The following is a 23,343-nucleotide window of genomic DNA, read 5'->3' as shown; positions in this document are numbered from 1 at the left end:
CACGCTCTCACCTATTTCAGGATTAACAGAAAGATCTGATGACACTGATCTGTATGGAGAACTCCACCCCGGAAAATACTTACACATTCCTGGGGGGATTCAGTCAAAACTTCTGAAAGGCAATGTCAGCTACCCAGAAGGAAAAATTATTCTTCTGTATATAAAAACAACAGGAATAATGCGCACACAAAATACAGCCAAACGACTGCAAATTTCATCTGGAGGCAGCTGTAAATTTTACTTGCATTTGTAAATTACTGATACATCACAAAATTTGGGCGGGGGGTGGGGGGAAGGGGAGTGGTGATGTTTGTTGGGAACATGAGCAGAAAGGAGTGCGGAGGGAAGAAATTAAGGGAGGTGGTAGAAAGCATGGTTAAGAAAGGTAGGTTTTGAGGAAACCTTTGAAGGTAAAGGGAGACAGAAGGGTTTAGGAAGACCATTCCAGATGTTAAGGTTTAGATGACTGAAGGTTCTGTTACTGATAGTGAATTGGGGAAGAGAAGAAATACATAGTGACCAGAGTCAGAACACAAGGTTGGAAAGAAATTACATTGGAAGGAAGGGGAAGCTGGGTGGTGGAGGGAGTTTGAAACAATGACAACGAGGATTTTGTCGTTGATGGCGGGGATTAGACGTTAATGGGAGGTTGGCAAGGGCACAGGTGATAGGATAATCTGTGAGTAGCAGAAGATATGAACAGCAGAGTTCGTGTAGGATACAGCTTTAGAAACTAACCAGTTTTGTGAAAAATGTTTTCTGTTTTCTTCAGGTTGAGTTGCTGAACGATTAAATTACCCATGGCTTTAAAAGAGAGAGGGAGAGATTTGGCTATTTTTATCCACAGTCTTAACCAACCAGAATTTAGTTTCAGGCGTAACATTTCTGGGCAAACTAATTACATGTTTATCAGGATCTGACTGCATTATGAACTGAATACACAATGAGGAAAAACCACCATCTTCAATAAAACACAGTCAGACAACAGATGAGCTCAAGTCGAAGCTAAATTCAGAACGAGTTATATATAAAACTTTAGCAGGGACAAGGGACACAACATTACTTTGAATTCCTGATCCAGTTTGACTCAAGTTGACCTCAGTCCATTATGCATGAAGTCAAATTTCAACCACAAATAGTAGCAGAAAGCAATGTTCAGCATTTCCAACACCTTTTTTAGATCTCAATTTAACAATTATATGGACATGGATCAGGTGCTGCGATAACAGAAGTATGATAGCATAGCTCTTTGAAGTGCTGGAGGATGAAGTGTTCTGGTCAGATATCTGCCCTCTCAGGCAGACGTAAAAGATCCCATGACACTATTTCGAAGAAGAGCAGGGGAGTTCTCCCCAGTGTCTGAGCCAATATGTATTCTTCAGCCAACATCACTAACATCATTATCTGGTCATTTATCACATTGTTGTTCGTGGGGCCTTGCTGTGCACAATTTGACTGCTGTGTTTCCCCACAGTACAATAAGGACTAAATTTCAAAAGTATTTAATTTGCTGTAAAGCGCTTTGGGACATCCAGAGGTTGTGAAAGGAGTAATATAAATCCAAGTTTTTTCTTTCTTTAAAGAATGTCTATTACAATTTCACTACGCGAAACAATTCTTATCTTCCCTATCCTGATTCCAAAATGCCAAAATTAGGGAAAATCAGCTTAATTAAGTGTATTGCTGTATCAAAAGAAGACCTACCACATGCATAAAAAGACACTGATTGTTCAATTAGGGCCTTGACATAACTAACAAGTTTTAATGATTTTAATTATAGCATCCAGCTTTTTTTAAAAAAAAAAGGACAATGCTGAAAGAATTTGGCGACTGGAATAGTTAACGTTGCTGCACAGTGGGAGTGATGAATTTGGCTAGAAGCACACACGATTGATCTAAGTGGTTGATCAGTAAATGTGATCCACTATATGCATCACTGAGCTGCTCTGCTCTGCAGCTGACAGGCACCTAAAAAAACACCACCACCAAGAGCAGTTGATGTTAAAGACATAGATATTAACAGCAGAGTTTGAGCGGGGGGAATCCAGCACGGAACTGATCAGCATAAATTGATCAAATCCACATCATTTTAAAATATGGGTTTTGGTGATCATGAGAAACAGATTCCACTGTTTATAAGTTCCTTTGAGGATTACAGCCTCCATGCATGAATAGAATTGCTATCCGCAGGGATTATGATGCACAAAACATTCCTGACGTCTTTCGCCAACTATGCAAAACAAATCCTCAGTGTCTTAAGTTCCAAGTGCAAGTCTAATGACACAAGCAAACTCCTGTTCATTTTCTTAACATCCAGAGCAGATACAGCAGCACATTATAGCCCGCATTGTAAAACCATCCATTTAACCCTTAAACCGCCAACAACGCCTGGGAGTTCCTCGCTCCCGCTTTAGAGCAGCACGGAGGGAGTGCTGCATTGCTCAAAGTGCCTTTTTTCAGATGAGATGCCAAAACCAAGTCTGCCTGTTCAGGTGGGCACAGAACATCCTATGGGACCATTTGAAGAAGAGCAGGGAAGTTCTTCCAGTGTCCTGGCCAATTGGAGTCAATGTAATGTCAACTTGTACCTCAGACCCTTGTTTTAAGAAGGGAGATGGTGGTTGGACATGAAGTGAAACTGGGGCGTGGATTCCAGGTAAAAGTGAGCACACCCAAACATTCATACAGCCACTTTGGTGCTGGACTCACATCTAAATGCAGCACCACATTGCATAAGAGCATAAATGTAAGGAACTGAAATACTGAATTTTCACCAAACTGGTAACCACAAAATAAGGCAGTGAATTATACATCAGGTTTTACATAAGATTTGAGAAGGTAAAAATACACGCATGATCTCAAATAAGCCTTGCTGACTCTATCTTAATGGTTAGGCCAGTCTTGGTAAAGGCTGCTATCCACAGGCAGCAAATCGGCTCAACTAAACTGTCACACACACATTGCTGGGGAACACATTTTCTGGTTCCTTTTCATTATGGACGTACGGTCTCTGTACACCTCCATCCCTCATCGGGATGGCCAGCAGGCCCTCTGCTGCTCCCTGAAGAGCAGCCCAATCAATCCCTGTCCACCACCACCAGCCTCCTCCGCCTGGCTTCACAATGATCAGCTTCGCCTTCAATTCCACTCACTTCCTCCAGATAAAAGGTGTTGCTATGGGAACTCGCATGGGTCCTAGATGTGCCTGTCTTTTTGTAGGATCTGTTGAACACTGTTTGTTCCAGCCCTACTTGGTCCCCTCCCTGATCTCTATCTCTGTTACATAGATGCCTTGTGTTGGTGCTGGTTCCTGCTCTCGCACATCCAGAGAATTTCATTAATTTTGCTTCTGATTTCCACCACGCCCTTCCGTTTATGTGGTTCCTACTCCGACTCTTCCCTTCCTCAACCTCAACGTCTCCGTCTCTGTCTCTGTCTCTGTGGACAGGCTGACCACTTCATTTATTACAAGCCCACTGACCCACAAATACCAAGGTTATACTTCATGCCACCCCGCTCCCGGTTTTTCCGCCTCCATCAGCTCTGATAATGCCACCTCCTACACAAGAAGTTCTGAAATGTCCTTTTTCCTCAGCAGACGATTCTCCTCCAGCGTGGTTGACAGGACCCTCGACTGAGTTCGTCCCATTTCCTGTGCTTCTGCCCAAACCCCTCTTGCTACCCCCCCCCCCCCAAACCCGTCAGAACCGTGACTGGGTCCTCTTGACCTCCCTTTCCATCCAGCCAGCCTCCGCATCCGACAGATCATCATCTCCCATTTCCACCATCTTTAACACAATCCCACCACCAAACACATCGCCCCTTCTCCTCCAGAGGGGCTGTTCCTTCCCTAACTCCCTGGTTCACTCTCCAGTCACCTGCCCTACTTCCCATGGCACCTTCCCATAAAACTGCAGGAAATGCAACACCTGCCCATTCACCTCCACTTTACAGGGCCCCAAACTCTTCCTCCGGGTGAGACAATAATTTACATACAATTCCTCCAATCCTGCACACTGTATTTGCTGCATACGGTGCGGTCTCCTCTTTGCTGGGCAGACCAAACACAGGTTGGGTGATCACTTTGCTGAACACCTCCATTCTGTCCACAAGTGTAACCCCCGAGCTCCCTGTGACTTGCCACCTCAATTCTATGTCCAACTCCGGCTTCTGTGTCTTTGGCCTTCTCCAATGTTGCAACGAATCTCAACGCAGGCTCGAGAAACAGCATCTCATCTTCACACTAGGTGCCAGACAGCCTCAACATTGACTTTAACAACTTCAGACTTGAACTACAGCCTCCATTATCTCTCTGGCAGCAGGTGCTGGTAATGTTGGATGGGTGCGCCAGTGTTTCCAGGGAATGGGGGGGGGGGGGGGGGGGGGGGAAGGAGCAGGATGGTGCTGTGATTGGGAATTCCACCCCCCCAACTTCGTGATCACAAAAATAAGGTTAATTCACTGTATTTACATAATACAGTGAAGGTGCTATTCATTCACTGGAACAAAACCAGTGCACATTTGACGAAATAGAAAGCTCAAAGAACTAAATTACAATGGGCTTGTTTGGGTTCATCTCCCATCACTCTCCCAACCGGTCTCCAGGGTATTTATTAACACATGGCAGTTAATTACACACCAGTTTGACAGCTACTACAACAAGAGAAGCATAATTCACAGCAGGACAGGAATTTATACCAACAAAAGGCACTGAAAAGAAAACAAGAGCTATGTACAATACTATCGCACAATGCTTAGTTTAATATCAGGATGAATATGTCCTTTCCCAATCAACTGTCGTTACCACTTGACTCAAATCAATCATCCTTCTGAATGGATACCATCATGTATCCTTCTTTCGGATCAGGTGGACGTAAAAGATCCCATGGCACTATTCCGAAGAAGAGCAGGGGAGTTCTCCCTGGTGTCCTGGCCAATATTTAACCATCAACCAACACTTAAAAAAGTGATTATATGGTCATTTTGTTTGACAACTGTTCTTGTGATGTGCCTTGGGAAGATTTACTATGTTAAAGGTGCTATATAAATGCAAGGTGTTGTCGTCACATTGCTGTTTGTGGGACCTTGCTGTGCGCAAATTGGCTGCTGCACTTCCTACATTACAACAGTGACTATACTTCAAAAGTACTTAATCGGCTGTGAAGCACTTTGGGGCATCCTGAGGTGGTGAAAGGCGCTATATAAATGCAAGGTTATGATGAACCTTTACAAGACACTAGTTCGGCCACAACTGGAGTATCGTGTCCAATTCTGGGCACCGTACTTTAGGAAGGATGTGAAGGCCTTAAAGAGGGTGTAGAAGAGATTTACTAGAATGGTTCCGGGGATGAGGGACTTCAATTACTTGGATAGACTGGAGAAACTGGGGTTGTTCTCCTTAGAGCAGAGAAGGTTGAGAGGAATATTCAAAATCATGAAGGGTTTAGACAGAGGAGATAGAGAGAAACTGTTCCCATTAGCACAAGGTCCAAGAACCAGAGGACATAGATTTAAGGTTTTTGGCAAAAGAACCAAACATGAGGAAAAACTTTTTTACGCAGCAAGTGGTTATGATCTGGAATGCACTGCCGGGGGGCGGTGGGAGGGGGGGTTGTGGGGGTGGGGGGCTGGAGGCAGATTCAATCATGGCTTTCAAAAGGGAACTGAATAAGTATTTGAAAGGAAAAAATTTGCAGGGCTACAGGGGTAGGGCAGGGGAGTGGGACTGACTGGATTGATTGATTTTGCAGAGACCAGGCACAGGCTCGACGGGTCGAATGGCCTCCTTCTGTGCTGTAACCATTCCATGGTTCTAAAGTCTGTCTTTCCTTTACACAGCACCTCCTGTTTGCCATTCACCGTGACAAGGCCAGAAGACAACTTCCTCCCACAAACTCCACAGTGCCCATTACCTCTGGAAAATATAGATACACAGAAGCAATTCCAAGTCCTTTCATCTCAAGGATCAGACAAATATTGTAAAACATTTTTAGCTTCGTTCTCACTCTTCATGTCATTCAAACCCCCAACACGTGATCAGAATCTGTAAGCACTCTTAGATATCTATCATTCTCCATGTAATTGTATCATTGGAATGTCGTAACACAAAAAAGACATTTCTAAGAATGAACTCCAAATAAATCTTTTTAAAACTTCTAAATTACAAAAATATTTTGGAACACCAACACGTTAGGCTGAGGACTTTTAATACAAATAACTTTTCCTCCATTAATTAACCCTCTGTTTAAACCTTCCTCGCCTCCTGAATAACTCTTGAGGAGATATAGTTCTGAGCCCTCCCATTACCTCACCCAAGTGTTCATTCTTCATGTGTGAGTAGGGAGTATTGGTGGGTTATTCCACCTTGGGTGCCATCACAGCCAAGTCCAAGCCAGTCTTTCAGCTTGCATACATACAGGCACACAACCACACATACACACACTCTCCTGCAGGGACCATACAGATTAGGAAGACTATAACAACACAACTTAGTTCATCCATGCAGAAAGGCACTCCAGTCTCCCGATCACTGGAGTCAAAAGCAATTCCAAGGATTTGCCCTCCATCACCCAACTTTGATATCTATTCCAAGGTTTATAACTATTAAAAGACCAACTCCCTGACATCAATCCTAACTTTGTCTTTCACTGATTTCATCCTGTGCCTCCTTGTTCAACTATCATGATTTGGTTTGAAGTGCTGTTGATGATCTTATAAACCTCTATAAGGTCATCTCTCAGTCACCTCCTTTCAAGGAGGAAAGGTGCACCTTATTCAACTCCAATGCCTTCTTTCAGTGGAGTAGTGAGGGAGTGCGGCACTGTCGGAGGTGCCGTCTTTTGGATGAGACGTTAAACCGAGCCCATATCTGCCCTCTCAGGTGGATGTAAAAGATCCCACGGCATGATTTGAAAAAGAGCAGGGGAGTTCTCCCCGGTGTCCTGGCTACAATTTATCCCTCTACCAACACCTAAAAACAGGTTACCTGGTCATTATCACATTGCCGTTTATTGGACCTTGCTGTGCACAAATTGGCTGCTGCGTTTCCTACATTACAACAGTGACTACACTTCAAAAATAAAGTACTTAATTGGCTGTAAAGCGCTTTGGGACATCCTGAGGTCGTGAAAGGCACTGTTTGACTCCAAGTTCTTTCTTCCCTGTGTCGGAGTGACCAGAACTATAGTGCAGTTTGACCTCAGCACGATAACTGCACCAATAGTCTATCGTGTTCTGGCTAAGTAGCTCAGCATTGTATTTGCTTTGTTAATGGCTGCTTTGCAGTGATTGGACATGTTGGATCAAGTTCATGAAACCTTGCAATCTCTGCCAACTTCACTCTTAGCTATTTCATGAAGAACTTGTATTACCCTATGTGAACCACTTGGCACTTACCATTAGCCATTATTTCAACCAACTAAATATTTCATCCAACTCATTTTCTAAACGGACTGAATATTAACACCACCGTGTCAGTGCATGAGTTGGAAGCAGGGGCCGGACTTAAGTTTTCAATTTACAGGAGTCTCCAAACTCATGACCGAAACTACAGCAAAACAGAGTCTCCCGAGTACAGCAGGGTTATTTCTCCAGGATGATGCAGTGAGTGGAGGATAGTTACATAATACAAGTTATGTGCGTAATATCAACCCCATTCATATGCAGCAGTGCGGTCTCCAGGCCGTGATTGACGGGGAAAATAGCCAATCATCTCCATTCTGGCCGGGACTTGCGATGTCACTACATGCAGCCTTTTCTAATCCCCAGGCTGCCTCCTCAGATTAAACTGCCCCTCCTGGTTTGGTGTTGCCTGCAAATTTGACCGGTCTTTTGAATCCAAGTTGTTAAGTGGAAATCAGAATCATTTTATAGTGTGAGCAATCAGCAGCAGTTGCCCTGGTTAAACGTTTCCCCCTCTCTAGTCCAGGGATGCAACTTCAGTACATGAACCCCAACTAAGATTGAGCAACTGGGTAGATCAGGGATCAAACCAGAGACCTTTCCAGGTCTATGAGATTCAGTTCCACACCACTCAACCACCAGAGGAGCAAGTTTAACATTAAGCTAGAGGCCAAAAATAACAGCAGAAAAATTGTGTTTGGAATTATAATTTTCGAATAATATTTAACTTCATTGAACAGTTTTGTTATCACAATACAGATGAATGTTGATGAAACACATTTTCTAATTTGCAGAAAGACTCAAATCAGGGTTTCTGCAAACCGTGAATAAACTAACTAAACCCAAAAGGGAATTCAGGAGAAACTTCTTTACCCAGAAAGTGGAACACGCTACTACAAAGAGTAGTTGAGGCAAATAGCATAGATGCACTTAAGGGGATGCACGGTGAACACATTGAGGGAGAAAGGAATAAAAGGATATGCTGATAGGATTAGATGAAGAAGGGTGGAGGGGGGGAGGTTCGTGTGGAGCATAAACACCGGCATGGACCAGTTGGGCTGAATGGCCTGTTTCTGTACCGTAAATTCTATGTGGTTCTACGTAACTTGTTGGCAAAATTGTTCCACATTCTTCTGAATCAGTCAACTGAAATAGGAAACACTGAACAGAAATTACACACATGACTTTCTTTTTTAAAAAAGGTTCTGACTTTGTTCCTCCTCTTCCTCTGCCAATTTTTTTCCCCGCTTCTCGAAGGCATTAATCCCTTTCCGTGGTATTGATCCAATGGCATTTTGCTCAAGTGACCATTCTTGGACAATAAGTGACCACAAGGGGAAATGAGAACCAAGCTTAATCAAGCCCTCTTCCAATGTCCATGCGTGCACTTTCCAGCAATGGTTGTTGGAAGTTGGAGTGGGCAACAATCTGTAAATACACAGGTTTTCTTCACAATTTAAGTGGACATGTGAAAATTGCACATCTCCACTAGGGTTGCCAACTCTGGTCAGATGTATTCCTGGAGATTTCATCACATGACCTCCTGCCTCACCTGGTCAAACAGCCTTTCTCCCCCCTCTCCAACATTTTTATAACCAATAAATGAAAGTCTTCAAAGATAATGAAAAAAAACACAATTTTTAAAAAAATGAACCCTAAGATTTTACTCCCGGGGTTTCTCGCAGTACTGCACAGCAGATTAATCTTTAATTCCTGGAGACTCCAGGACAATCCTGGAGGGTTGGCAACCCTAACCTCCACCACTGTGCTTTACTGCAGCAGTAGTGACAACATGTCTTACAAACTCTTTCAGCCGTGTCGGCCCCAAGCTCTGGAATTCCCTCTCTGAACCTCTCCAACCTTTCTCTCTCCTCTTTTAAGACGCTCCTTAAAACCTACCCTCTTTGACCAAGGTTTTGGTCACCTGTCCTAATGTCTCCTTCTTTGGCTCGGTGTCAATTTTTTTTTTGTCCGATTACGCTCCCATGAAGAGCCTTGGGACGCTTTTCCAAGTTACAGACGCTATATAAATGCAAGTTGTCGTTGTTGCAAATCTTAAAAAGAATGTGATGACTCAAATGAAACCTTGCAAATGTGGGGTAGATGAAAGGGTTTAACACACACACTCAAAAAGTATTGAGTACATACATTAAAATGTGGGTCATTGGTCACATCTGTGCTGTTCTGTTTGAAAACATAACACAGGAGGCAGCCAACAAACGCCAACATCAGCCCTAATGCACAAGTTACTCTCCAGATTTGAGTCATAGAAACCTGCAATATTATACAGTAACTTGATTTTACTGTAAATCTTTTATAATTTTGTTCTGATTATTCAAACATATTAATTTAGCATAATTTTATGAATAAAGACGCAATATATCAAATATTGAATCACTACAGAAATCAGAGTCCTCTCCCTCCCCCAGCAATAAAACCCCAGTTCTATTTCTTCTCTTTTATTGCAGCTTTACGCCGTGGGTTTCCTATAACTTGGAACAAGAAGGTTTTCACCTGAAAAGCAGCAAATTGCTGTTTGATGGTGGGCTTGACAGACCAGCTGACCTTGTCCTGCCCGTCAATTTCAAACGCTCGTATGCAAGTTCAGGACATTTGACTAACAGTTCAAACACAGGGGGACGATCGGTTATTGCGGAAGATTCAATGCGGCTGGTGACATGCTGTATTTCTAGTAAAGCCCCTGACTGTATTCCTCCCCATTGTTTTGTCCCAAGCGTAAATGCAATTCTATTTAACAAGCATTAATGCAATTATATTTAACAAGCATTAATGTCAATCGCATTGCTTTTTCTTGTACAGTTAAATAGGGTCATTATGATAATTTCTAAATTCTATGTTGATATTTTAGCAAGCATAAGATCTGTGTGTGTTTTTTTTTAAAAAGGCGTCAGTAGGAGGTGATGAGTTGGGTTATTCTGTTTTTAATAGGAGACCTTTTCTTTTACCAGACACTAGTTGAAACTGCACTGAATAACGAAGGCCTTCAGAAGTATTATTTCATATTGACTGCTGACAACAGAGGAGTGGGCAAGACTGCATACAAAGTGAGGGAGAGGCGGATATGGTGGCGAATATTAATATTCCCGATAGACTTTGCTTACTACGTGAGACCACATACAGGGTTGCAGCTGAAGCCTATTTGAACACCTGGCTGAAATTAAACTTCATTGGAACATGTAACCACCATTACATATTACCAATATAAATACATTTGGATTCAACTGGTGTGTGGTGAAAGAAAAGGTCTCCTAAAAAAATAGAATAACCCAAATCACCTCTTTTAAAAAACACACAGATCTTATGCTTGCTAAAAATCAATGCAGAATTTGGAAATTATCGTAACGACCCTATTTAACTGTACAAGAAAAGGCAATCGTACCAACAAGAGCAAAAGGCATACAATAAGGCAGCAATGATCACGTAGCCGAGATTTGTCAGAATAGGTGTCGGATACACTGCGATTGGATGTCTTCCTACCTGGAGGATATCCTCTTTGTTGTTAATCTCTGACTCCCATCGCTAGGGAACAAAGCCATGAAGTCACCGGCTTGTATAGCTTTGCCACAGAAATGTAGCATCGAGTGCAATAAATCAGCCTCCTAGCTGATCCCAGCTCCAGCAATTCCCCGAGCTGCCAGCATGCCGGCTTGTGCATTCGGGCTATACCATAGTGTACTAAGCAAGAGACGTATTGAACAAATAGAGAAAGCTGCATCCCACTGTTTCTGACATCATCTTAAGCAAAGCCCCCGGGAGGTCAGTGCGAGGGAAGACCAACCATTCAAGCAAAAATCCAACTGCTTGGTTTCAAAGATCAGTGCACATTAGATCTTTCCTCTCAACACACTTGGCAGCTTTTGAACACTGGCTGTTCTGTCACCCAAGCACCATTAATTAATTAGTCAGTTATCAGTCACAGTCGTTGCACATGTGTACTGTAGATAAACAAAAGCAATAACTGGCAGGCTGCTGCGAGGGGCACCAGGCACAAGCTTCTCGCTGAAAATACTTATCACAAGTCAATAACTCCACGCCAGGTACACTTTCCTCTCGCAGCCCTTCCATATTACAGGTACCGAAACAGAGATAAAGTTCACCCTACAACGTGGAACTCACCACCACATGGAGTAGTTGAGGCAAATAGAATAGATGCATTTAAGAGGAAGCTCGGTAAGTACTTGAGGGAGGAAGGAGAAGGATTTAAGGTGATTGGCAAAAGAACCAGAGGCGAGATGAAGAGAAATCTTTTTACGCAACCAGTTGTTACGAGCTGGAATGCACTGCCTGAAAGGGTGGATTCAATCATAAATTTTAAAAGGGATAAATACTTGAAGGAGAAAAAATTGCAAAAGTATGGGGAAAGGGCAGGGGAATAGGATTAATTGGATAGCTCTTTCAAAGGGTTGGCACAGGCAACATGGGCCGAATGGCCACCTCCTGTGCTGTGTCATTCTGTACACAGATCGGGTGAGATGAACGAAGGTGGGAGGAGGCGGGTGTGGAGCATAAACACCGGCACAGACCAGTTGCGCTGAATGACCTGCTTCTGTGCTGGAAATTCGATGTCTTCAGCAGAGTGCAGTTGTTTTCCAACTTCACTTTGAGGGGGCGGGGGGATATGGGGGGGGGGCGATGGGGGTGTCCACACCCCAATCTTGATACACTCATGGAGACTGCTGCTTTAAACTTCTGAGAAACAGCATCAATTAAGCAAAGGAACACAGCGCTATCATTGCAGAAAATGTGTTTCTTTACTTAAACAGCAACAGAAATAAAGGCAGAAGTAAATCAACAAATATAGAAAAATGAAGAGGTTTGATACAAATGGATGGAAATCTGATCGTGTCAGTTACCCCAAGGACCAGTCCCCCACACCCCATCCCCACGGTCCAGCCATCCTAGTTTGGAAACTTATGATGGAACGTGTGCATGTGTTTGGATGTAAATATTAGGTAAGGATATCAAAGTTATGGACCCAAGGCCGGTTGATGGAGTTAAGATACAAATCAGCCATGATCTAAGTGAATGGCGGAACATGCTCGAGGAGATAAATGGTCTACTCCTGTCCCTATGTTCCTATTGCATTGAATACACAGCACAGAAACAGGCCATTCGACCCAACTGGTCCATGCCGGTGTTTATGCTCCACACGAGCTCCTCCCGCCCATCTTCAGCCAACACTATCACCGTAACCTTCTGTTCCTTTCTCCCTCATGTGTTTACATAGCTTCCCCTTAAATGCATCTATGCGAGTCGTCTCAACTATGTTCCTATTACACACACATCCACACTCCTATCCATTCACATGATATCACACCTTGCTTGCACCTCTGAGGGTGTGTCCCAATTTCTGGGGGAAACAGGCACACTGTTGCACCAGGGTAGTGTACTCCTGCCACAAGTGAAGCTGCCCTGTTTAATGCATAACCAATCACACTGGCACCCTTTATAACAAGGGAATCGAGCACCCACATATTCCTTGCAGTATTCTGTTTATAATAAGTTGAACAGCTAAATCCTGCAGATGCTGGAAACCCGAAACAAAAACAGAAAATGCTGGAAATACTCAGCAGGCAAGTCCACAACTATGAGAGAACAGGCAAGTTCGTGTTTCAGGTGCGAGCCCTTCTTCATATCAAAAAACAGGCATATTTACCCAATCAGAAAAAGGGCTGGATAAAGATTATATAATATTTTCTTTATAAGCAGATGAACCAGAGATAAATCAGGAGTAGAATAATGTTGCAGATCGTCAGAGTCAAATGATGGACAGAAGCATTAAGAAACAAATGGCGTGTAAATTGCCGAAGAAGTGGAGGCCTGAGGAAATAGGAACAGGGCTAGGCCCTTCAGCCCTTCAAGCCTGCTTCGCCACTCAATTAGATTATGGCTGACCTGCACCTCAACTCCATTCTCCCACCTTTGCTCCATATCCCTCGATATTCTTACCTAACAAAAATCTATCAATCTCAGTCTTGTAAGCTCCAATTGACCCAGCATTCACAGCCTTTTGGAGGACAGAGTTGCAGATTTCCACTACACTTTGTGAAAAAGTGCTTCCTGATTTCGTTCCTGAATGGCCTAGCTCTAATTTTATGATGTCCCCTGGTTCTGGACTCCCCTACAGGAGGAAACAGTTTCTTCATATCTACCCCATCAAATCCTTTTAGCATTTTAAACACTTTGATCAGATTACCCCTCAAACTTCTAATATGAGAAATTGGGAGATGGACAAGCTACAGGTCATAAATGAAAATTAGGATATAGCTGAAGTCATGGACGTCAATGTCCAGACCAGAGGGTTGCAGAGTTCCAAGGAGAAAGATAAGATATTATCCTTGATGCTTGTGTTGGAACAGTGTATAAGGCCAATGATAAAATGGGAATGGAAGTGCTGAGTTCAAGTGGTGAGCCACAGGTAGCTCAAGTTCACACTTGCAGACTCAACAGAGGTGTTTGGCGGTCAGCTAATCTGCATTTGGTTTCCCCAATGTAGAAGAGGCTGCACCGTGAGCAGCAGTTTGGAGGAAGTACATGTAAATGACTTGTCTCACATGGAAGGAGTGCTTGGGGTCTTGCACATCTGTGCCGGAGGAGGTGAACGGCCAAGTGTTGCATCGCCCGCACTTGCATGAGATGGTGTCAGGGTTTTGTGATGGGATCCTGTTGTAGCTAGCATAAAATGATCTGAGGAATGCAGAGGCTGGTTTGGTAGAAGACGAGGACTGTACTGTACAAACGTTGATGAATTCTAATCCACTAGTGAAGGAAAGAAAGAACGAACTTGCATTTATATAGCGCCTTTCACAACCTTAGGATGTCTTAAAGCACTTTTGAAGTTTAGTCACGGTTGTAATGTAGGAAACATGGCAGCCAATTTGCGCACAGCAAGCTCCCACAAACAGCAATGTGATGATGGCCAGATCATCTGTTTCTAGTGAGATAAATATTCGCCAAGACATCAGGAGAACGTCCCTGCTCTTCTTCAAAATAATGCCATGGGATCTTCTGCGACCACCTGAGAGGGCAGACGGGGCCTTGGTTTAATATCTCATCTGAATGACAGCACCTCTGACAATGCAGTGCTCCCAGAAGTGGAGGCCTCGGGAAATGAGAGAAATTAGGAGAGATGGAAAAGCTGAGGGTCATATATGAAAATTAAGTCACTGATGTCAACGTCCAGACCATAGAGTTTCAAAGTTCTAAAGAGAAAGATGAGATATTGTCCTTGATGTTGGAACAATGTACAGATTTTGTACACTGAACTAAGTGAACAAATTTTAATAAATTGTAAATATCAGCACAATAGTATTAGTTCAAAACTGGGCCATTAAAAGTCATTAGCAAATAGAACATGCACATCATCTATCTGCTAAAGCTCCAATCACAACTTTTCGAACCATGTTAGCGACATGCAAGCACCATGGCCCAGCATAAGCCCAACAAAGTCACTCTTTATTTGTTTTTAAACCTGTTCAGTCGCCCATTGTTAATTGTATGATTTATATCAATGAGTGTTAATTGTATTCAGGTGGTGGGTATCAAGTGGGGACTCTCTTGGATTCCTTTTTATCGGAGCGCTTATCTAGGGTGTGGATTGTGTAAGGGGAAACTCTATGAATAAAAGCTTGGAAACAACTAAAGACCAGGCTCTAGTATTCTATCCTTCACCACATGGCTATCCCGTTAGAACACCATTACAACACAACTCGAATTGGTCCTCGGTCTGTGACGCACCAGCTGATGGCTTTCGAAGCACCAGCTCCACAAAAGTGGCCTCAGCAACCGTGGGCCGTAGGGAACAGGCGAACAAACGATAAACAGCCAGGTTTCCCATCTGATCGTCACCCGGTTTGCTCGAGTTTACACCGGGTGAGGAATGGGCCGGGCCAACCCTGTGACACCATCGTAACCGAACAGCTTGCCAACGCTCACCATCTATACCCTTGTCCAATGGTCACGCGGGTAAGGTACTGGAGGGCTGCCGGCACCAAAGAAACAGTATCCCGGCAAGAATCAGTGCCTAAGGAGAGAAGAGGAAAGGAAACGACCATGGAGGGGGGAGAGCCGCAGCATTCCTCGAGTGATTAGAATCAATAAAACTGTGCTTCTGTCGCCTAAAATCTGCCAGTGAAAAGCATCCACTTGAGCAATTCATTGCAGGAACAGTTAGGGCTTCCAGGGCTGCCACATATAAAACATCAACTTGCATTTATATAGCACCTTTAATGTAGTAAACCGTCCCAAGGCGCTTCACTGGAGCGATTATCAAACAAAATTTGACACCGAGCCACGTAAGGAGATTTTAGGACAGGTGAGCAAAAGCTTGGTCAAAGAGGTACGTTTTAAGGAGGGTCTTAAAGGAGGAGAGAGGGGAAGGGGGGGGCTGAGAGGTTTAGGGAGGGAATTCCAGAGCTTAGGGGATAGGCAGCTGAAGGGACGGCTGCCAATGGTGGAGCGGTTAAAATCAGGGATGCACAAGAGGCCAGAATTGTGGGAGCGCAGAGATTTCGGCGGGTTGTCGGGCTGGAGGAGCTTACAGAGATCGGGGAAGGGCGAGGCCAAGGAGGGATTTGAAAACAAGGACGAGAATTTTAAAAGCGAGGCGCTGCTGGACCGGTGGTGGTCTGAGCCGCGTCCCGTGTCCCGTGTCCCCCTCACCTCAAGTCCTAGTTCTCCATACAATAGGCTCACAATTGTTTTGGTCACTCCTAACAGAACTAGATAATGACAGAGTTTCTAAATGTAGCTGGTCCTTTCATATTAAGAAAAACAATTGAACTCTCCAGGATCTAAAAAAAAATTCTCTTTTAAGAAATATCCTCAACGGCACACAAGGAAAAGAAAGACACACAGATCACACAAAAAAAATACATATTCTTTTAATGCAGTAACTGTTTTAACAGGCAGAGCTTTCATACCAAATGAATTGCTGCATCAATAGACATATGGCATGGCTCCCACTGGGGAGGCCGAGAGATCACATCCATTTTAAACTGTGCACAAGTAGAAAACTGTAAATGTATTTATCCCCTGCAGCCATCAAATCACTAGAGAGCGTCGAAACCATACAGCAAATTTCTGACGCAAAATATATATATTTTTTGAACACGACAGCAGTGCCTAAGGGTGAATCCTAGTTAATATGAACGGCCCACCCAGAAGTGCACAATGCACTAATTGCTCCAAGATTGAATTGTTTTTTTTAATATAGAGGCTGAACTTCTTTATTTTTTTTTCTATGGATGTTCATCTTTGTCTCTTCAAAGACAACTCTTCAAGGGAGCTTTTGGCTTCTCAAATTATAGAATCTTACAGCACAGAAGGAGGCCATTCAGCCCATCGGGCCTGTGCCGGCTAGTTTGGGGAGTACAAGCAGCAGCTTCAATTTAGTGAAACGTACAATGGCTCGCTCAGACTGCAACTCGAGACCAAGCAGAATCCCTTGTCTCCGTACTCGACGGTGAACTGCAGCAGCTTTGTTCTCAAGCCAATTACTCAGGTGGTGTCACCAGGCTGAAGCATCTGAATGGCACTGTGAACTGAGTGTCAGCTTGGATCAGTTGGTCGCACTCCGGGTCTCTTGGGTCAAAAGGTTGTAGGCTGAAGCCCCACTGTGAGATTTGGACGCGTATAGTCTAGAAATTGTAAAACAATCGCCTCCCCGCCACCTCAACCCAAAGATCATTCTAGCTGATGACTGGTAAAACTCTGCTCGTCTGGCCCTGCCCTTTTTTAAAAATTTATTCATGGGATGTGGGCTTTGCTGGCATTTATTGCCCATCCCTAATTGCCCTCGAGAAAGTGGTGGTGAGCCGCCTTCTTGAACTGAGTGGCTTGCTAGGCCATTTCAGAACGCAGTTAAGAATCAAGCACATTGCTGTGGGTCTGGATCACGTATGGGCCAGACGAGGTAAGGATGGCAGGTTTCCTTCCCGAAAGGACATTAACGAACAAGATGGGTTTTTACGACAATCATGGTCACCATTACTAATACTAGCTTTTTATTCCAGATTTTTATTTAATTAACTGAATTTAAATTCCCCAGCTGCCGTAGCAGGATTTGAACTCATGTCTCCGAATTATTAGTCCAGGCCTCTGAATTACTAGTCCAGTAACATAACCACTATGCTACCGTACATATGCTAGTCTTCACAGCACCACAGGGCACACAGCAATAAGGCAGGAACTGAACAACGCTTGTGCACGTGTTTTCTGTCTTCTCGCCTCTATGAAGGCAAGAGGCCCATTAACCACAAGAGACAATGGATTTATTTTCCTGACATTGACTTAATTATCAATGTACTTTTAACTGTGGATATGCTTCCATGGACGCGAGCTGCCCTCTGATGCCCCACCCAACTGGCCATTCTCCAGACAGTGTGTGTGTGGGACCTGATACTGTTAAATTAACATTAACATGATATTCACAAGTTCCATGTTGCATCTTTAAACAATGGGTTGGCAAGAGGTTTGTTTTTGGTAGAATCATACAGCACACAAGGAGACCATTCAGCCCATCGTGTCTGTGCCAACTCTTTGAAAGAGCTTTGCAATTAGTCCCACTCCCCTGCTCTTGCCACATCGCCCTGTAACATATTCCTTTTCAAATGTACATCCAATTCCCTTTTGAAAGTTATTTTTGAATCTGCTTCCACCGCCCTTGCAGGCAGTGCATTCCAGATCATAACAACTCGCTGTGTTAAAAAAAAACTTTCCTCATCTCCCCTCTGGTTCTTTTGCCAATGATCTTAAATCTGTTACCTCTGGTTACTGACCCTCCTGCCAGTGGAAACAGTTTCTCCCTATTTACTTTATCAAAACCCCTTCATAATTTTGAACACCTCGATTAAATCTCCCCTTCACCTTCTCTGTTCTTAGGAGAACAATCCCAGCTTTTCTAGTCTCTCCACATAACTGAAGTCTCTCATCGCTGGTACCATTCTTGTAAAGCTCCTCTGCACCCAATAAGGTCTTTCCATGACGAAAGATGAAGACTACTTTATACATCACACATCCACTGCTCTTCCACTTGAATTACAATTGTTATGGAATACATGAAATTATGTGTAGAAGTAACTGATCTAGATTACTAGTCCTTCCCAAGAGTAATTTCTGACATGACAAAACTTCTCACTGAGGTGCATTATTCATGGTGGGTTCTGTAACAGGAAGCCACATACTGTAAAACACCTTTTCTAGAATAGAATTTTCCATTTGTCCCAAAGGCTGTGCTAAAATACTTTGACACTCAAGTGTCAATCAAAACCACACTTTAATATGAACATGATTTGGTTTCACATCCCATGACGAATCCCACAATTTTTTATTCTGATCAGGGGTAGCACGATTTGCCACCTGGGTACCACAATTTTATCTAAAAAGTGGCAAGCATCACTGAAAAGGTTGGATTCTGACCGCTAACAATTCACTTGCCGCAACAAACCACTTGTGCTATCTATGAAAGCACAGGCATTCATGTAAGTGTGGAAGAGACGTGAATCAAGAGTGTCCTATTTATAGTTAGAGCAATGAATGCAGTGCAAAGACTGAAATACACGAACGCCTGCATATATAAAGAAAATGGAGCGTAAACAGTTACAAATCAGCATTATCTGGAGATGACAACATATTGGCGTTGATTCTAACATGATGCACAGAGAGATTATAGTACAAAACATACAATAATCCACCCCTTCACAACACTGAGTTAGAACGGAAAATGTGCATGACACAGTGTACCGCATAAAGTGTACCAAATAATCACCAGATTATATAGAAGTATGCTGTTCACTATTCTTAAATTTGCAATCAATTCTACATAGTTTCTCATTTGGGACTGTATGTAGATTTGATGCAAACTTTACGGCAACAAACACTATAACATAATCTGGACATTGCATGAATCCTGTGTGGCGGAAGAGGAAAGAGATATGGGATACAGCACACTATGTATCTCAGGAGGAGTGTATGGCCTTTTTAAAACCAAGTATACAACTGGGTGTGTACTCAAATGTGGACTAGTGTACAAATTGATGGAGTTGCAGAGAAGTGGCTAATGTTTACTGAGTAACACAATACTAACACTGATTTCCTAACTTCTTTTGAGTTGCAAGTGCACAACACCAAACAGGCAGTGCGTCCTAAACATTTAATTATTTAAACAGCTCAGCTGACTCAGGACCCAACCAAAAAAGCTCCTGTAATTCAATGTCACTCCATCAATTTGCACACTGGTCCAGGTTTGATTGCACACCCGGTTCTGGGCACTGCACCTCTGGAAGGATATACTGGCCTTGGAGGGAACGCAGCGCAGATTCACCAGAATGATACCGGGACTAAAAGGGTTAATTTATGACAACAGGTTGCACAGACTCGGCTTGAATTCCCTCGAGGATAGAAGATTAAGGGGTGATCCAATTGAGGTGTTTAACATGATTAAAGGAGTTGATTGGGTAGATAGAGAGAAACTATTTCCTCTGGTGGGGGGAATCCAGAACAAGGGGGCATAACCTTAAAATTAGCTCGGTCATTCAGGGGTGATATTAAGAAGCATTTCTTCACACAAAGGGGAGTGGAAATCTGGAACTCTCTCCCCCAAAAAGCTGTTGAGGCTGGGGATCGATTGAAAATTTCAAAACTGAGATTGATAGATGAAGGGATATGGAACCAAGGTGAGTCGATGGTGTTAACGTACAGATCAACCATGATCTAACTGAATGGTGGAACAGGTTCGAGGGGCCGTATGGCCTACTCCTGATCCTTGTTCTTATGAGTTGGGGGAAACAGCCAGGATTTCTGTTGCAGGTTGTTAATCAGTAACTTCTTTTGGCAGTACGTGTCTGAGTGTGGATCCCGTTGTCAAATAGCTCATCAAAACTCACTGTCTAGGCTTGCACAAAGAATGGCCAGTTGGGTAGGGCATCAGAGGGCAGCTAGTATCCATGGACGCATAAGCTAGTGAGTCAATGCCTTCAGAAGATGAGGTGAGAGAATTGGGGGCGGGCGGGCAGAAATAATACGTGCTGAATTCAACTGTTCACAGCTTTAATTGCGGAGTACAGCGACCGGGGGAATAGAAGCAAGTAATGTTATCTTCGCAATCTCTCACCTTCTATCATAGTCTGTGGTTCCAACATACATACGCAACAAGGAGTCAATACTTACCGATTGCGAAGTGAACACCCTCTCTCCCAGCTGGCCATCCCAGCTTCAAACGAGACTAATCCATTCATCACTACCCCATTTGCACGTGCTGCAGAGAAAAGAAAACTTGTTTTATGAGGAATTCTGTTCAGTTTATGGACAAAGTGCCGATTGACACCACTGCGTCAGCCAATGAGTTGGAGGCAGGGCAGGACTTATGGCTGCCAAGACTCCACGCTTATTATGATTAATTTTCAGTGCCAGTGAAGTTGATTGGCAGTCAGTAACACTTATTACATCGTTAAAAGGGTGCTTACGCTTGTAATTACCAGACCTAAATATCTGCAGCGGGTTTGTTTCGTTTCTACCGCGCAAATACAGCAACTTCCTGAGGCGGACAGCGAGATGCCGTTTTCACGAAGCTAGCGGCGAATCGGCGCAACTCGGACACAACTTTTGGACACTGGCACGTAACCGCGCATCTGCCCCTCGCCCGAAGTTACCATACCGTTTACGCATAAATAATGGAGAGCGCCATTCGCCTCACCGTTAGTTTGACAACAGAATCTGGCCCATTAAGTTAAGTTGAGATAGTTGATTACGATGCAACAGCGGAGTGACCATCATTTGTTGCTTGTTCTGTTGAACATGACAGCACACCAGGACAGAGAAAGAACGCTTTACTCTGGGACTGATACCCGGAAAAAGATATCTGAACACTGGCATGTTTCCATGAAGTTACACAGTTGAGCCCAATTGAATATCGTGAAGGATATTCGGACGTTGGTATATGATTCCTGTTGCATTCAGTGCCGACGAATGACACAAGTTAAGGCTCTCATGCAGATGCTGAATCTTAAACTCCAGAATCAAGGACAAGAGGTGCACCAAAATAAAATGTTGGGAGTAAATTGGTCAGAACATTGAATACAGGAGTTGGGATGTCTTGTTGAAGTTGTACAAGACATTAGTCAGGCCACACTTGGAATACTATGTACAGTTCTGGTCACCCTATTATAGAAAGGATATTATTAAACTAGAAAGAGTGCAGAAAAGATTTACTTGGATGCTACCGGGACTTGATGGTTTGACTTATAGGGAGAGGTTGGATAGACTGAGACTTTTTTCCCTGAAGAGTAGGAGGTTTAGGGGTGATCTTATAGAAGTCTATAAAATAATGAGGGGCATAGATAAGGTAGATAGTCAAAATCTTTTCCCAAAGGTAGGGGAGTCTATAACGAGGGGGCATAGATTTAAGGTGAGAGGGGAGAGATACAAAAGGGTCCAGAGGGGCAATTTTTTCACTCAAAGGGTGGTGAGTGTCTGGAACGAGCTGCCAGAGGCAGTAGTAGAGGCGGGTACAATTTTGTCTTTTAAAAAGCATTTGGACAGTTACATGGGTAAGATGGGTATAGAGGGATATGGGCCAAGTGCAGGCAATTGGGACTAGCTTAGTGGTATAAACTGGGCGACATGGACATGTTGGGCCAAAGGGCCTGTTTCCATGTTGTAAACTTCTATGATTCTATAAATTCTGTAATAGGTGAAACCCCCTACTAGTTCTGAAGTTCCTGCTGGAAACTCCTTGTGCTAAACATTGGGGTCTTTGCACCTCAGCTTGACTTCATGAATTAAAAAAGCTGACCCAAACCATTTACGAGACATCGGCAGATGTTGGATTTATTCATTTGAGATTTCTTGGTTTCCTGCCTACACACATCTTAAATTCCTCTCCCCAAACTAAGCCAGTTTATGACAACTACTTTCAGACTTTTGCAATCTGTTCCAGCCTACCGCGAGAATCGGCAAACCAAAGTTAACTTGTGTAAAGAACTACCAAAATAGATCTTTACTCTTCATTAAACAATAGGAAAATGCTGGGAGTGCAGTGCATCAACACAATCGGCGTTTGCAGGCACTTGTTTCCTACGTTACAACAGTGACTACACTTTAAAAGTACTTCATTGGCTGTAAAGCACTTTGGGACGTCCTGAGGTTGTGAAACACACTATATAAATGTAGGTTCTTTTTTCACTTCACATTGACTGCATGATGTCACTGAATGATCAACAATCACTTCTTTTCTAACTTTAAATCTCAAGGGCCAAAACGCAAACTATAACTGCAAGCTAAAAGAAAAAAAAATCAATGAATGTGAAGCAATGTGGTTTGTTGCCCAGTGCAGGGGATTAATTACATTCAAAGGGAATGAAGTAGACGGACTAAATGCTGGCAGGTGGATTTGAACATGAAGAAATGTAAGGCAATACATGCTGGAACAAGAAATGTGGTGAGATAATGAATCTGTGTCCATTAGTAAAGCTAGGAAGGCAGAAGAAAAAAAAAATTCTGGTACAACTAGTGACTGTACACTCGATGTGAAATGGTTATCAACAGAGCTAATTAAGACTAGGAGGTGTTTTAATTCACTGCTCGTCGTCTGAGTGGTGCTGCACATGGGGAGTCAAGATCATGTGTACTCTTCAGGTGAAGCAAAGTTAGAAAGCATGGGGATAATTGTTCCTGGGTATGCAGATGTGAAGTCATTTTAAAGTCATACATTCTGCCCTAATTTTTATATTTCCATTTTAATCCTCAGATGCATTTCAGGGGAAGCTGGATAAACATATGAGGGAGAAAGGAATAGAAGGGTATGCTGATAGGGTTAGGTGAAGAGGGGTGGGAGGAGGCTCATGTGGAGCATAAACACCGGCATGGAATTCTATATCCACATTTGTAACGGAAATTGTGACTAAACTTGTCACTGAAGAGGAG

The 23,343-nt window shown here is 43.3% G+C and overlaps 1 protein-coding gene across 1 annotated transcript in view; it reads right to left on the bottom strand.

Annotated features, from left to right (window-relative positions):
* gpsm1b (G protein signaling modulator 1b) overlaps nt 1-23,343 on the bottom strand; it is a 228,485-nt gene that overhangs the window by 191,979 nt on the left and 13,163 nt on the right. Inside the window, 1 exon segment of the mRNA XM_067969883.1 lies at nt 20,590-20,677. Within this exon segment, the coding sequence (XP_067825984.1) occupies nt 20,590-20,677 (88 nt within the window).

Source organism: Heptranchias perlo, chromosome 31, assembly GCF_035084215.1.
Source record: "Heptranchias perlo isolate sHepPer1 chromosome 31, sHepPer1.hap1, whole genome shotgun sequence".
Taxonomy (NCBI): domain Eukaryota; kingdom Metazoa; phylum Chordata; class Chondrichthyes; order Hexanchiformes; family Hexanchidae; genus Heptranchias; species Heptranchias perlo.
Note: the sequence above shows the minus strand (reverse complement) of the source record. Positions and strands in the feature narration are given on the sequence as shown.